Raw genomic sequence first — 14,631 nt, forward strand, 5'->3', positions numbered from 1 at the left:
GTTCCATGAATACTCATAGGATTAGCTAAGGTAAGAGTCGTGTTGCGAGGGGAAATAGATTCAACCACTTTGTCATCATGTGAAATATGTTTACCGTTGCCGGCAGGAAAGCCGGCGGAATTACAAAAAAATTCTTTTCATTGCTATTGGATATAACATCTGATAAGGGGATACTGTACATATTGGGAGCCGGACCAAGAAGGCTATCAGGTTTATGGTTGTGACCAAGTGGCCAATTACAATTCAGATAACTATTTATACCTGACGTATGGGTAACGTGTTTAAGACGTTTATTTCCAAGGTTTGTGGTTGATTTCGGCTTCTTCATAAGTTGGAGAGGATTGTGTACTGTTAAACATACTTGCGATGGTTTGCGAGGTTCGAATATATCAACGTTAAGTGCGTGGTCAGTTATATGAATGTTATGATTAGTTTTCCTGTTATCCGTTGCACAGTTACTGTAACTGGGTGTTGCAATAACAGGGGTTTGGATTGTGTTATCCCATTCTTCATCAGCACAACTAATTCGGGTTGAATCTAAGTCAACATCCTTATCCATAGTAGTGTTGATAAATGGAGAGTTAGAAATAACTGTGAATGCAATCAAGTTGTGAGCATTAGGTCAAACAGAAGCTATAAATGAATCCGTCAAAATAAGGTATGTGATGTCATTACAGCCTACATATGTGGCGAAAAATAAATCCCCAAAATAAATAGTTCTGTTAGCCTTTGATACTTGTTGCTAACGTCACTAGTTTTGATAGACATATCTAGCTGAAGACGCTCGGTCACGCATCAATAATGGGTACGCATCCCTTACAACCTTTAGCCAGATTAGATCGGTCGCTTCTCGAGATATCGACAGCTTTTCAAATTTATGTTAAGGGGTACTCCTCGTTCTACCAATAGAAGAAACCATACTAGTAGTGAATAGGTTTTTGTTTCAAAATTCTTGAAGGTGAATTCGAGCGTGAGGTTACCTTTTCAAACATATAGATCTTTACGACACTCAATGTAAAATAATGTGAAGTATAATCCCTATGCAAAGTAAGGAAGTGAATAAATTCTTGAGCTTCAATGTTCTAATATTTACTTAGATGCTTGCGGCAAACTTTCAACCAATCAACCTAGGTTGTTACAGAGTCATACTAGGCAACGAGTTCAAAATTAAAAGTAACTGCAAGACTAGAGCTATAAAGGCTTAAAGGTGTTACGGGCCATTTATAAGTTATTTCACTACTTAGACGAAGAAATGTATAAGGTATCATACCCGACCTCTATTAGGCTGCGTTTGTAATAAAGGATTGGGGTAGAGAGTTCCTGTTTCTAGTATTAGGTGGACGTGCTAGAACTTGTTGAACGACGAGGGACCAAAATGATTAAAGGTCTCCCCAGCCTATCTTATGAAGACAGTCTCAGACACCTAGATCTATCTTCGACATCTTACCGAAGATTACAGGATTATCTAACACTAGCTTACCATATACTAAACGATGATCTTCGTATAAATATGCTTTTCTTTTCTTTCCACATAGAACTGACCATTAGAAGACATTCTAAGAAAGTTCTGAAACTGAGAATAAAATGTTGACGTCTGGAGTGACGTTTCTCGCACTGAGTGGTGAACTAATGGGATTCTTTGCAAGAAAACGTAATATCAGGGCTTTATGTTGATACATTCGAAGCCAGACTGCATCTCCACAATGCCACAAATTGCAAGGATTTATGTAGGTCGAATGACCTCCTATCCTTACTACTGAAAACTGAAGATGTCAATGGTAAGGACAAGCAATACAAATGAACGGTGCTACAGGCAAGAAGTGCATGAGATTACTAATGTGACTGCATATGTCAGAACCTTTTCACAGAAGTGTTTGGAGATGACGATGTTTGATCAACTTCTGATATGGGTGTTGTAACGAATTCGGCTCCGATCTGGAATGTCTGCAGGGCTATTTACTTTCAGAAGTCGGTTAAAATCATAAATTATTTACCAGAATTGTTGATATTCATTCTGGAACTTGTAGTAAAATTCTGTTGAAAAATAATGTACGTCCAAATCCTCCATACAAATAGCCTGATACACTTTGATACTAACAATGAATGATGTAAATTTCGAGTTATTAAAATAATGTTAGTGAGGAGATTCGCAATAGTGTTTAACTGTTCCAGTCGGATGACGTAAGTTAGAAGCGGTAATTCCGGAATTGTCGACCTTGGCATCATTCCGAGTTGTTATTCGTCTTAAATTCGTGGAACTTTGTGTTCTCAGTCAATCCCAAACTGACGGGAAGACTATATCCAAAGGGGTTGATAATCCCGGCACGACCCTTTTTTGATCGTCTTTAGAGCAATTTTAAAGTTAGTAGACTGTTTGGTGTTAGCAACTACTTGGTCGTATTCACGAATTAACTACCAGTTAAACTAGTTTAAATAGGTTCCTGAAGTAAACCAGGTTAATTAAATATGTCCTACGGTAGTCTCTGTTATTTTTCGCTTTTTTTGTTTGTTGAATTACTCCAGAAGCTGTCACTTATCGTGATCATAGTCCCCCTTGGATTTATTTTGATATGTTGCTTTTCCCTTATCTACGCTTTTGATGTAACATCATCCGCTCATAAAATATTTTGTGCCACAAATACGTAATTGTGTTATCTTTTTGGTGTTTTTAAACTTTAGCTTTTATATGTTTAGCTGTAGTTTATTCATTTACCGTTTGAAAGTTACTCGTCGGTTTATAAATTAACCCTCAATAATTTTTCCGTCTTCAATAAATTCATTTTCATTACTTTCATTCTACCTTAATAAATGTATATTCGTCGCACTAATTGATCTTGGTCACAACTCTCTCTGTGCTAAACTTGTTTTAGATGGATGTGGCTAAGCTTTTACACTTAAACAATGAGAAACAGGCTATCCTTTTGCAACTGTCTGTGGTGTGTGTCGCTGCTATTTTAGGTAGGTTTTTGTTGATTTCCAATTATGATCAAGCTTTTGCTGTTAGATTGTACTCTGTTATTCGTTTCGAATCTGTTATTCATGAATTTGATCCTTATTTTAATTATCGAACTACACGTTTTATGACTGAGAATGGATTTTACCAATTTCATAATTGGTTCGATGATATGGCATGGTATCCACTTGGAAGGATTATTGGAGGTACAATTTATCCTGGTAAGTTTGAGATATTGAAGATATATCATAGGTCTTATGATGACATCGTCTTTTATATACTCACTACTTCATGCTATAAATGTTACCATGGATATACGAAACATATGTGTATTTTTGGCACCTTTGTTTTCAAGGTGAGATTGTACAATAATTTATCTTCACAGTTTTACAACTTTAGCAACCTTTTTACTGACAAGTGAGATTCAGGACACTAGTTCTGGCCTAATAGCTGCTGCTTTGGTTGCAATTGTACCTGGTTACATTAGCCGATCAGTTGCAGGTTCTTATGATAACGAAGGAATCGCCATATTCTGCATGATATTTACGTTCTATTTGTGGATTAAAGCTGTTAAAACCGGTTACTTGTTCTGGGCTTGCGCTTGCAGCTTAGCGTACTTTTACATGGTATGTTGGTTGTTCTCACGTTTACTGATTCTAGGTTTCTTCCTGGGGTGGTTACGTATTTTTAATAAACATCATACCTATTCATGTATTAATGCTCATGCTTACTGGGAGATTTTCAAGTCGTGTTTACTCTGCCTACTCTACTGTAATTTCAGTTGTTTAAACGAGCTTTTTTATAGGTCTACGTTCTAGGCACTATACTGTCAATGCAGATTAGTTTTGTTGGCTTCGCTCCTATAATATCCAGTGAACATATAGGAGTAAGTTTTTCATTTTTGTTGCCACTTTAGTTTTAGGCTCTCGGGGTGTTTGGATTATGTCAACTTTTCTCCTTTTATACGTACCTTCGTGGGGCTTTATCTTCTGAACAACTGTCAATAGTTTTGCGTGTTTTTGGTTTATCATTGTTTGGTATATCGTTGATTGGTGGTTCTGTGTTGTCTGCTACAGGTGAGCATTGATTTTTCTTAAGCTTACTCCGTGGAGAACTTCATCTGTTCATATCTATTGCATACTTTTTTATAAATAAAAAATTAGTTGCCGATCACCAGTAATCAGAAAGTAATTTATGGTGTACCAACTAGTCCTTTATGAGTTTCCAGGGTTTATGATGGTGTATGTAAATGAACGTTTACATTAAAAACTAGGAATAACTTAATTTAGTCAGAAATCGTTCAGGTAAATGTAGCAACTAGAAATGGAACCCTAACATATTAATGGAATTCATCACAAAAGTCTATTCTTGTGTAGCAATATTAACTAAGTCTAATGGGTACTTTACGTTCAATCGATCATCCGCCATCAACTAATAAGTACATTTTTGGAAAAATCGCTCATGATATATTTAACTGGCATGTGAGTGGACGACCAGACAGCTGTGTTCAAGTCTTATCGTTGACCAAACTCTTCATTACTCACACTCATTACATCAGTCCAGGTTGTCAGATCAAATAGACAAGGTAATGGTAAGAAAATGTCGACAATACGATAGGACCTCAAAAAGGCAAAGTTCCAATTAACATACGAATTTCTAAGGTTTCAATAAAATAATTTCTTTTCTTGTAGTAGAATGTGATATAGTAAGCTTTTATATGTTAGCTTAATGGCTAAAGAATTTGACCTTTAGGGGTTACGTCATCGCCGTGGACGTTATTCAGCTTGGTTGAGTGCAGCTTTAAATCTCATAAAAAGCCTGTGCCTGGTTTCATTACTAGGTTGTTTACAATCAGATTAAAATAATTGGCATCGTGTAAAGCTTACAGTATGAAAAGTGCATTTAAGGTTGATATTGTATGTTTAAAATTATGGTGGTAAACGGGAACACTATCCATTAGTAATCTTGACTTTTATGATAAACAGAAAATGGTTGTACTTTGGGTGATTCAATATTCTATTTTGATCATGGCATGAGCTTATTATATATATATATATATATATATATATATATATATATATATATATATATATATATATATATAGGGGCTTACAAACTTATATTGTAGTTTTGTAAATACTTATATTTTCTAAAGTTAATGGCTAAATTATTTATATAATCCAGGAAAAATATCACCTTGGACTGGACGATTCTATTCTCTGTTGGACCCAACTTATGCCAAGAATCATATCCCAATCATTGCTTCTGTAGCTGAGCATCAGCCGACCGCTTGGAGTTGTTATTATTTCGATCTTCATTTCTTAACGGTAATGTTTCCTGGTAAGTTAAAAAAAACTTCATTCGGCGTGCTAATAAAAATTCTCTTTTGATTTTTAGTGGGTTTATACTATTGCTTCCGGAAATTGACAGATGCTAGTATCTTTGCAATAATATATGGCGTTACAAGCGTTTACTTTTCGGTTAGTTACAATAATTATTTGTTATTATTAGGTATCATAATTATTGGTTTTTTGTTGCACTTTTCCCACTGGTGTAAGGGTAGTGATAATACTTGATTGTTCGAACAATAGGGAATTAGGGTTCAAACTTACAATCTATCGGTTAGGGTTAGGTAGTTTAACAACGAACCCACTGTTTTATCTATCATAATCATGTCTTTTGCTGAACTATAACTGAATTACTATTATTTTTAGTAATCAATAGTGATTGATCGATTGTCATTTCGTTGCAGTGACGACAACATGTGTAAATAAAATGTAAGCGAATTCGTAATTGTTTTTTGTTGTAACTGGTTCATCAGCCATTATCTTGTGTTCTAAACCGATTAATGATGATAACACTCATTTACCAAGTGTAGATTCGTGTAGTTTGAGCCACACCTTATGTTAGGTTAAATGATACTCCAATGCTACTCAAGCCTATAACCTAGTGATTGAAGGTCAAACTCCTTAATTTCTAATCCAACTTTCACTTATATGGCCAGTTAGTGACATATACTTGTTCAGTAAAACGATCTTTGACCATGATTGCTCGTACAGTATACTTCTTGAATTAAACCATGTATGTCTTAAACAACCCAGTTTGGTTACGCTCATGTCTAGAATGATAAATTGATTAAAAACCCTTGATAAACTCCGTATTTTTTAAGTAAACAGAATATACCTATTAAGACGTAAAGTAAGAAAGATTAGTTCAGTGAAGAGTTCTATTTTCGGCGAATTCACTTTTAAAGCTGTACAATCGCAAATATATACTTGTTTTTCAAGATGATAATAATCACAATAGAAATGATAAGAAAATTTGTTAAATATGGTAACAGTGAGGTAGAATAAAAGAAAGCAATAAGACGTTTTTTATCAGGGAAACTAACGATAGTTTTATTGTTAAGGGCTTGAATGTTCATCGTGAAGATAGGTAGGAAAATTATAATTGGGAAAGGATGGCTCAATGTAATAAGATAAATTGTTGAAATTGAGATGAAATGTAATCGGGAGGACTACAGAAACAGAAATAAACTAGTTGGGGGCAAAAAGTAATATAGAGAGAATAGAAGAGGAAGCAGATGGCTTTTAAAGAAAAAAGTATAGAGAAAAGATTGTACCAATTTCTCTTGAACACAATTCTGGTTTGAATCAACATGAACATCGATTTTGAGGGTGGTAGTTATAGACGTTCTAAAGAGGAGAATTTCCGATTCTCTAAAAAGAACGTTCTTCGCTGCAACTTTGGGAATAGTGTTCGCCGACCGATCAGTGTTCACCAGTAATCTTAAAGATAAATTATCTCATCTGATCAACTCTATGAGCATTTATCAGTCAGTCAGCCAGCTACAACGTAGAACCAGGCAATTATGTGCATCGGTCCAAGTTACATTACCTCATTAGCACAACAAGATGAACACCGGATTCTTGGCAGTTAATTCAGTGGTGGTAATATATAGAAGAAAGATTGCATATAAGGATATAGTACAGGAAGGCATAATTAGTTCGTAGAAAGAAAGATATGAAGCGATTTTAAAGTGATAATTTAAAGGAAGACAAAAAGTGTATACACCTACGCCATTGTGATCGATTCTGAGCCATGTCACCCACAGTCCCCAAACTATTGGTTACGATAATCACGCGGACCCCAACCAAGTAGTCTAGTAGTATCTACCAACATGGCTCAGACCAGTAGTTAGTGACTTCAAGCACTGATACCACGTTTTGGTTTGACAGCCCCTAACTTTCTTCCAACCATTTATCATTTTACCTCGGCATGTGAAGCCAGGTATACAGATCATTCGATGCCTACTTTATCCAAAAGAATTCAAGAACGTTACTCGGCTTGGATAAAAGGAGGCGGAAACGGATCAATAGTCGAATACCTTATGAAGTGAGGGCCATCAATCAAATCGGAGTCAGCGTTCAACGTCAACCGCAAGGTAAATAGAAGGCTTCCACAGGCAGCTATATTGCATCTTATTACTGTCGAAGCAATAGCTATTCATCTAGAAAAATCAGAATTATGTTCAAGAGAAATTGGTGCAACCTCTTTTTCTACCATGGTCTTAATGTCTTATAAGTTTCTTTTTTCTTTCAAAGCCATCTGCTTCCTCTTCTATTCTCTCTATATTACTTTATCCCCCAACTAGTTTATTTCTGTTTCTGTAGTCCTCCCGATTACATTTCATCTCAATTTCAACAATTTATCTTATTACATTGAGCCATCCTTTCCCAATTATAATTTTCCTACCTATCTTCACGATGAACATTCAAGCCCTTAACAATAAAACTATCGTTAGTTTCCCTGATAAAAAAACGTCTTATTGCTTTCTTTTATTCTACCTCACTGTTACCATATTTAACAAATTTTCTTATCATTTCTATTGTGATTATTATCATCTTGAAAAACAAGTATATATTTGCGATTGTACAGCTTTGAAAGTGAATTCGCCGAAAACAGATTGTTTTGAGAGGAAAAACGATGATTGATTCGAAATTACAAATTTTATTAATTTGTATTTTAAGAAATTTAATGTAGAACTGTAGAACTGCAAACTGGATTTATGATCGTAGCCAGGTTTTGGCCAGATTGTTCGTTTGCTTGTGACTTATTAGAATGTGATTGTATGATGCTATACGAAGTAACATAGTGACAATAGTCGCTTTATTAAAAACTATGTATTTTGTACGATTCATTTAATATTATTTCATTCATCAAAAATCACTATCTGTGGGTGGGTTATAATATTTTCTAGATGCCCTATCCAAGACAAAGTAGGTCGTTATCTTAGGGGATTGCCCCCAAGCTTCTAACTTAGGGGTTTGGTCCACTAGCAGTGTTATAAGATCCAGTAACCTAAGTAGGTTTGCTTTTCATTAACTTCTTTGGAATTCTAGAGTTCATAATTCCCATTTATTTGGAATAATGGTTTTCCAAACTCTTAGGTGAACCCTCTGTACCTATCAATCCTATCCAAACACTAAATACTAGACTAGCAGTAAGTAGGACTTTCCTGAGAAAGGCTGTCAATCCTCAGCCTCATGATAGGACTTGGACAAGAAAACTAAATTCTCTCCATCTCCGGTCGTTCTGTGACACTATACGGCGCACTCTTATGATAATTCATTGTACCACTACCTTCATATACTATAAATATTATCCCATATTGCTTATTTGTAACCGTGATTTTCCTGTTAATAAATAACTATTGCATTCACTGTATGTTTTAACGAATTGTGCTAAATCATTCTTCCAATTTTATTAACCCTGGCATTACGTAATAAGCCAATAAAAAACCTAGTTTCCTGAACTATAATTTACATAATGTGATTGTTTTCAAATATGTTCTCTAATTTTCTAGGGTGTTATGGTTCGGCTTATCTTAGTATTAGCACCAATAATGTGTATTTTGGGTGCAATTGGAGTTTCTGGAATTTTGAAATCATTTTCAGTTAATCTTAATGTACCAGATAGTCAAAGTACGAAAACACCAAGTAAACTTACCGCAGCTAATGGATATCCATCTATTCCAAATAGTAATAAACTTTATAAAAATACAGTCCAAGACTCTACTTATCCGTTCAAAAATACAGTAAGTTAATATCTCTTTGTTTCTGGTTAAAACATATTCTGATAATAAAGTACTATCATTTACTGAGTCATATCCAATATCATCTAGTTTCGTTAGGGTAACCGTTATGAGTCGTAGTCTGAAGATCGTTTGAATTACTACATTTGTACCCATTCTTAATATCATAATAAATTTTGATTTCCATGCCACTCGTTCATTTTTATGTGGTTTTCCACTATACTTGATGTTATTCCGTTAACTCCTTTTACCATGTAAATATCCGCTCTTTAATAATGTGAACTATCACAACTCGAATTAAAACTTGCGCTAGATCCTGTTTTTTTGGTAACTGATGGAAAAGACAGTGGTTTTGGGTAACACCAGATAACTTTTCAGACTAATAAAGGAAACGAATTAAGAAGTCAAGTGTAAGTGAGACAATCGCCGAAAAAGACGGCACTCTTATCTGCTCTCACCCAGACGTTTAGAACGATGGGCGGAACACTTTAAAGAGCAGTTCAGCTAGCCTTCATCTACGACCATCCTCAAATAGCCTGAATGGAACATTGAATTACGTCCCCCGACTCTAATTGAAGTTCAAAAGGCTATAGCTAATCTGGAACGAGGAAGGGCAGTTGGTCCAGATGGATTGGCTCCAGAGGTTTTTAAGGATGGTGGTCCAATTTTATCGATTACGTTGACTAATATTTTAGCTAAAATCTGGGAGCTGGATGTAATTCCATCTGACTGGTCACAATCACTTAATGTCCCAATGTATAAAAAGGGGTCAAAATCATCCTGTGATAATCATAGAGGGATTAGTTTGACTAGCATACTAACCTTAATAGTTATCGGACGCCTAACTAAGACTCGTGAACTGCAAACACGAGAAAATCAGACTGGCTTCAGACCTGGTCGTGGCTGCATCGACCACATATTCACCATTCGTCAGGTTTTAAAACACAGGCATGCTTATCGGCATACGACAATGACAGTTTTTCTTGACTTGAAAGCATCATTTGACTCTGTAGATCGAGTGTTTCTGTGGCAGTGTTTGTCATTGAAAGGTGTACCTTAGAAGTACATAAACCTTGTGAAGGCTCTTTACTCGAATAGTACCAGTCGAGTATACTGCGCGGCAGTTCGTCCTATTCTACTTTATGGCTGCGAAACATGGACGTTAATAGTAGAATATACTGGTAAGTTACTAGTACTTGATCACAGATGTCTTAGAAATATTGTTCACATCTGCTGGGATCACCGGGTAAGTAATAGTGAGGTTAGACGCAGGTTATTAGGGAATGATGGTGAATTAGTTGATGAAGTTGTAAATCTTCATCGACTGAGATGGTTGGGTTACGTGTTGCGTATAGCTGAACACCGATTACCACAACGCGCAATGATGACTAGTGTAGGGGATGGTTGGAAGAAAGGTGTGAGGGGGGCAAACTAAAATGTGGCACCAATCCATGAAGTCACTAACTTCTGGTCTGAGCCATGTTGGTAGATACTACTAGACTACTTGGTTGGGGTCCGCGCGACCATTGTAGCCAATGGTTGAAGACTGTGTGATATGGCTCAGAATCGATCACAATGGCGTAGGTGTGTACACTCTTTGTCCTCCCTTAAACCGTGAGATTAAGATTGCTTTATAACTTTCCTTCTGCTAACCAATTCTTTCTCTCTGTATCATATCCTTACATACAATCTTTTTTATTTATTACTATAATTCATGTAACTACTATGAATTTGGTGTTCATCTTGTTGTGCTAACACGGTATGGCAATTTGGACCGATGTATGTATGTGGTTGGTCCTACGTTGTAGCTGACTGACTGGTTACTGATACAGTGTAGTACAGTTACGTGTATCTTAAACGATCACTAAGGAGTAACTTATAATTAATAGAATAGCAACAGTTGCAGATAACCCTTGATGATAAGTGTCACACGACACAAAACTATTGTTCAGGTGATGTGTTGTAGGTCTAATTCATTTTCTTTGATGATGCAACGGCGTAAAGAGGAACAGATACTTGGACTACATTGTGGCCCGTGTACTCAGCCCGTTATTACATTGACAGTTGTATTCTCTTGTTCGGCTATTGATTATTTCCGTTATAGTACCTGTAAGATCGATGATCTTTTTGCCAAATAACGCAACGGCCAAGGAAAAACAACCAATACCTTAATGCTAATTAATTATCAAGCTGCTCTTAACCCAGTATCCAATTAGAAGACTAATATAGAAAGATTGATTCTTTAGTGTACTATATTCAATTATGACGCAACTCATAAAATAATATACCTGAAATGCCTGACCTCACGGCAACATAATTAGAAAACTACAATGAGTACATCACTTGGTTACAAGTGATATCCCAAATCGATTGCAATGAGCACCCTGAATCTGTTATTCTTCGACTATATAACCTACTTAAAGTACACAAAAAGGACGTCCCTGTAAGCCTCATAGTCAACGTGAATAACTTTCCAAATCATGCTACGGCCAGTCAAAAGTCTTCTCAATAGGTAGATCTCTGTCAATTCATTTGATTTTATTTATTTGATATCCGATATCAGTGTAACCTGGATGAAAGTGATTTATTAGGCTTCACCTCTTTCTCTGTCTCTGAAAATATTTCTCTCACGAAAAAATCTGGCTTGAAACAATCTACGTTGAAAACAGCAACCTAAATCTCAGTGCCTCAAAACACTATCCGAATCAGTTACTTCTTTGATATACTTTTAATATCCAGTTTACATTTAATAATGATTTTTATTGATAAACAGATGGAGTAGAAAGGAGATCACCGTTCGACCTACTTTTAGCTGATTGTTTCACAGTCAATCATGAAAACTCTGTTTAGATCCACCATTGATAGTTTCCATCTTTACAAAACATTTAAATGATACTTTCAATATTTGTAACGGAAATATCGATTCAATAACAATGACATAATGGATATCTTTGGTCCTTTCAAAAAAGAATGTTTATGTAGTGTAATAATAATTTGTCATTTTGTAGTTTATGTGTTATAGAATTTTTTTCTAAAAATGTAAATCAGCATATCTTCCGTGCTTTTTTTCTCAATTCTTACAGGTAGCTTCATTTATGGTTCTGCTTATATTATTTCTGTTAATACTATTCACTAGGCATTGTATATGGGTTATATCGTCGTCATATTCTCATCCATCGATTGTGTTAGAAACTGTAGATGGTTTTGGTAATCGTCATATATTAGATGATTATAGAGAAGCATATTATTGGCTTAGAGAGAATACAAAGGCTGTAAGTTGTTTAATAGAAATTGTTTTCGTATTTCTCTTGTTTTGTTTTTAAATTAAATCCTCCTATGACATTATTGGTACTATTAGTTGGGACGACATAAAGAAGATGGATTGAGTTTGTTCTCTGTTGTCCCATCCTTTTTAACAGTTTGTCGAAGTGTCTTCGTTTCATTTAATGACATGTTTATGCTAATTACTTTTATTGCTTAGGATGCTAAAGTTATGTCTTGGTGGGATTATGGCTATCAGATTACTGCTATAGCTAATCGAACTGTGCTTGTGGACAATAATACATGGAATAATACTCATATTGGTCGTGTAGGTCAAGCTATGGCATCATCTGAAGAGGAAGCTTATGAAATTATGAAAGAATTAGATGTTGACTATGTACTGGTTATTTTCGGTGGTGTACTGGGGTACAGTTCTGATGGTAAGTAGTTTAAATCATAATTTTTGTGAACATTCATACAAGCTTTACTTAAATTATTTTTATTTTAACACATAGATATTGGTACAAGGACGGACCGAATACATATGCGCCACACAAATCTCATTTGATATGTGTGAGGGCTGTGATACTGCCCGGGTGCCCGAACCGAAGCAGGTGGTTTTCTTAGGGGGCCACTCCCTGAGCCTTCGACCTGAAAGTCTGACCCACAAGGCAGTGGAGCATCGTGAGGAGATGCAGTCCCATGGAAGCCGGTGACTAACGATTGGTTCATACGCCATTTGTTCCCGCAGGATACTGGAGCCCATATGCACCATTGGTTTGGGATCCGGTTAAAGCGCCGGACATTCGCTTTTCGTCCTCTCATTTTCGTAAACAACACCCCCGCCACGAGAAGGCAATGAGTAGGACTTAAAAATACGATTCGTCCAAGGTTGTTGTATTAAGTAATCTAGAAATTTACAAATTGAACAGGGTTTTAAATAAACAAGGCTTCTGTCATATAAAGTAAACTCAGGTGTAGACCTTTGAGAATGATTGATTAAACGTTACCAAATAAAGAGCCTTAGTTTGATTGTCCCAAATCTACATGCTGCTGGAAAAAAATCAGTCTACATTCCACTTTGTCCAGTTATATCAATAGTATGTTCTTGGGTGAAACGAAAAAGGTCTAAATGATTGATATGCTATATAAACCTCAACAGGAACAGGTTAAGTAAGGTGTTCTCGTTGTATTGGTCTGACGTAACACCTTATCGTACATGGATCATAGATCCTTTCGCACAAGCAAATATAAACGATGATCATTTTTATTGTACTATCTAGAATCGAATACTTTGGATTTAGAAATTGAGTACCTAAACTACACTCTTTTCAGTCAGTCAATTAGTCTCGAGTGTTATCAATGGTACAAAGGCGGTCATCTTCTCACCGTTGCTCACACTATGAATGGATATTTCTTGTTACGTCCTACCGGTGTTTACTAGTAAGAATGGTAATACTACATGTGAATGGATATTAATAATTCTGGCCAGGTACCCTCACTCATTGGTTCGTGTTCATAGTTTATAGTACGTGTCAAACATAGTGAGGACACTAAAAATTATCATCTAAGAGATTATCAAACAATATACTGTTATTGACTTTATCACACTTTGTCATATTTAAAGACCATTTATTGTCGTTTACAAAAACATGCGTTTGACTATATTCTTTCATAATAGATATCAATAAATTTATCTGGATGGTACGTATAGCTGGTAGTACAGAAAAAGGTCGTCATGTACATGAGAATGATTACTATTCACCGCAAGGTGAAATGCGTGTAGATGATAGAGCTAGTCCTACCATGCAGAACTGTTTACTGTACAAACTTAGTTATTATCGATTCTGGGAAATGAAAACTGATAAAAGTAAGTCATTTTACGTGATTTAACTTTTATCCTAGTGTTATAACGCCCGGTTTTCCACATTTACATGTATCATTATCATTCTCTAGATATAACGCGGAGCAAGAATTTATTCCTCTGCATTATAGTCGTGGCCAGTGATTAGACACTAAGCTAAATATATAACAATACGTTGTCTCCATTATTTTTAATATTGAAGAATTGTGATCTCCTTTACTTTGTTACCATCTGAATCCATTCTTTAAATTTTTTTAAAGCTAAGCCACCTGGATTTGATCGTGTACGTGGTCAAGTAATTGGGCATCGAAATTATGAACTACATGGTTTAGAGGAAGCATTTACTTCTTCCAGTTGGCTTGTACGAATATTCCGGGTAAAATCATATGCAAATCGAGGAGTTAACTAATTTTTGTATTTTCTTTTTCAAAATATATGTTTATATATAAAGGATAATTA

At 35.6% G+C, this 14,631-nt stretch overlaps 1 protein-coding gene across 4 annotated transcripts; it reads left to right on the forward strand.

Annotated features, from left to right (window-relative positions):
* Nucleotides 1-2,193: 2,193 nt before the first annotated feature.
* On the forward strand, nucleotides 2,194-14,624 carry STT3A_1 (Dolichyl-diphosphooligosaccharide--protein glycosyltransferase subunit stt3a). 4 transcript variants are annotated; one of them, XM_051210037.1, is made up of 15 exons: nucleotides 2,194-2,361; nucleotides 2,871-2,958; nucleotides 2,992-3,174; nucleotides 3,206-3,308; nucleotides 3,339-3,579; nucleotides 3,614-3,724; nucleotides 3,759-3,839; nucleotides 3,876-4,029; nucleotides 5,138-5,293; nucleotides 5,351-5,433; nucleotides 8,820-9,050; nucleotides 12,131-12,319; nucleotides 12,529-12,748; nucleotides 13,990-14,178; nucleotides 14,433-14,624. In XM_051210037.1, the coding sequence occupies exons 2-15, from the start codon at nucleotides 2,871-2,873 to the stop codon at nucleotides 14,579-14,581; spliced, it is 2,178 nt and encodes a 725-aa protein (XP_051075523.1). In that variant the 5' UTR covers nucleotides 2,194-2,361; the 3' UTR covers nucleotides 14,582-14,624. The 4 variants fall into 4 exon arrangements, with proteins under 4 accessions (XP_051075523.1, XP_051075525.1, XP_051075524.1 ...); XM_051210040.1 differs by having other exon boundaries at nucleotides 2,198-2,361; nucleotides 2,871-3,174; nucleotides 3,206-3,579; XM_051210039.1 differs by having other exon boundaries at nucleotides 2,195-2,361; nucleotides 2,871-3,174; nucleotides 3,206-3,579; nucleotides 3,759-4,029.
* Nucleotides 14,625-14,631: the final 7 nt, after the last annotated feature.

The sequence above is a fragment of the Schistosoma haematobium genome, chromosome 1, assembly GCF_000699445.3.
Source record: "Schistosoma haematobium chromosome 1, whole genome shotgun sequence".
Classification (NCBI taxonomy): Eukaryota; Metazoa; Platyhelminthes; class Trematoda; order Strigeidida; family Schistosomatidae; genus Schistosoma; species Schistosoma haematobium.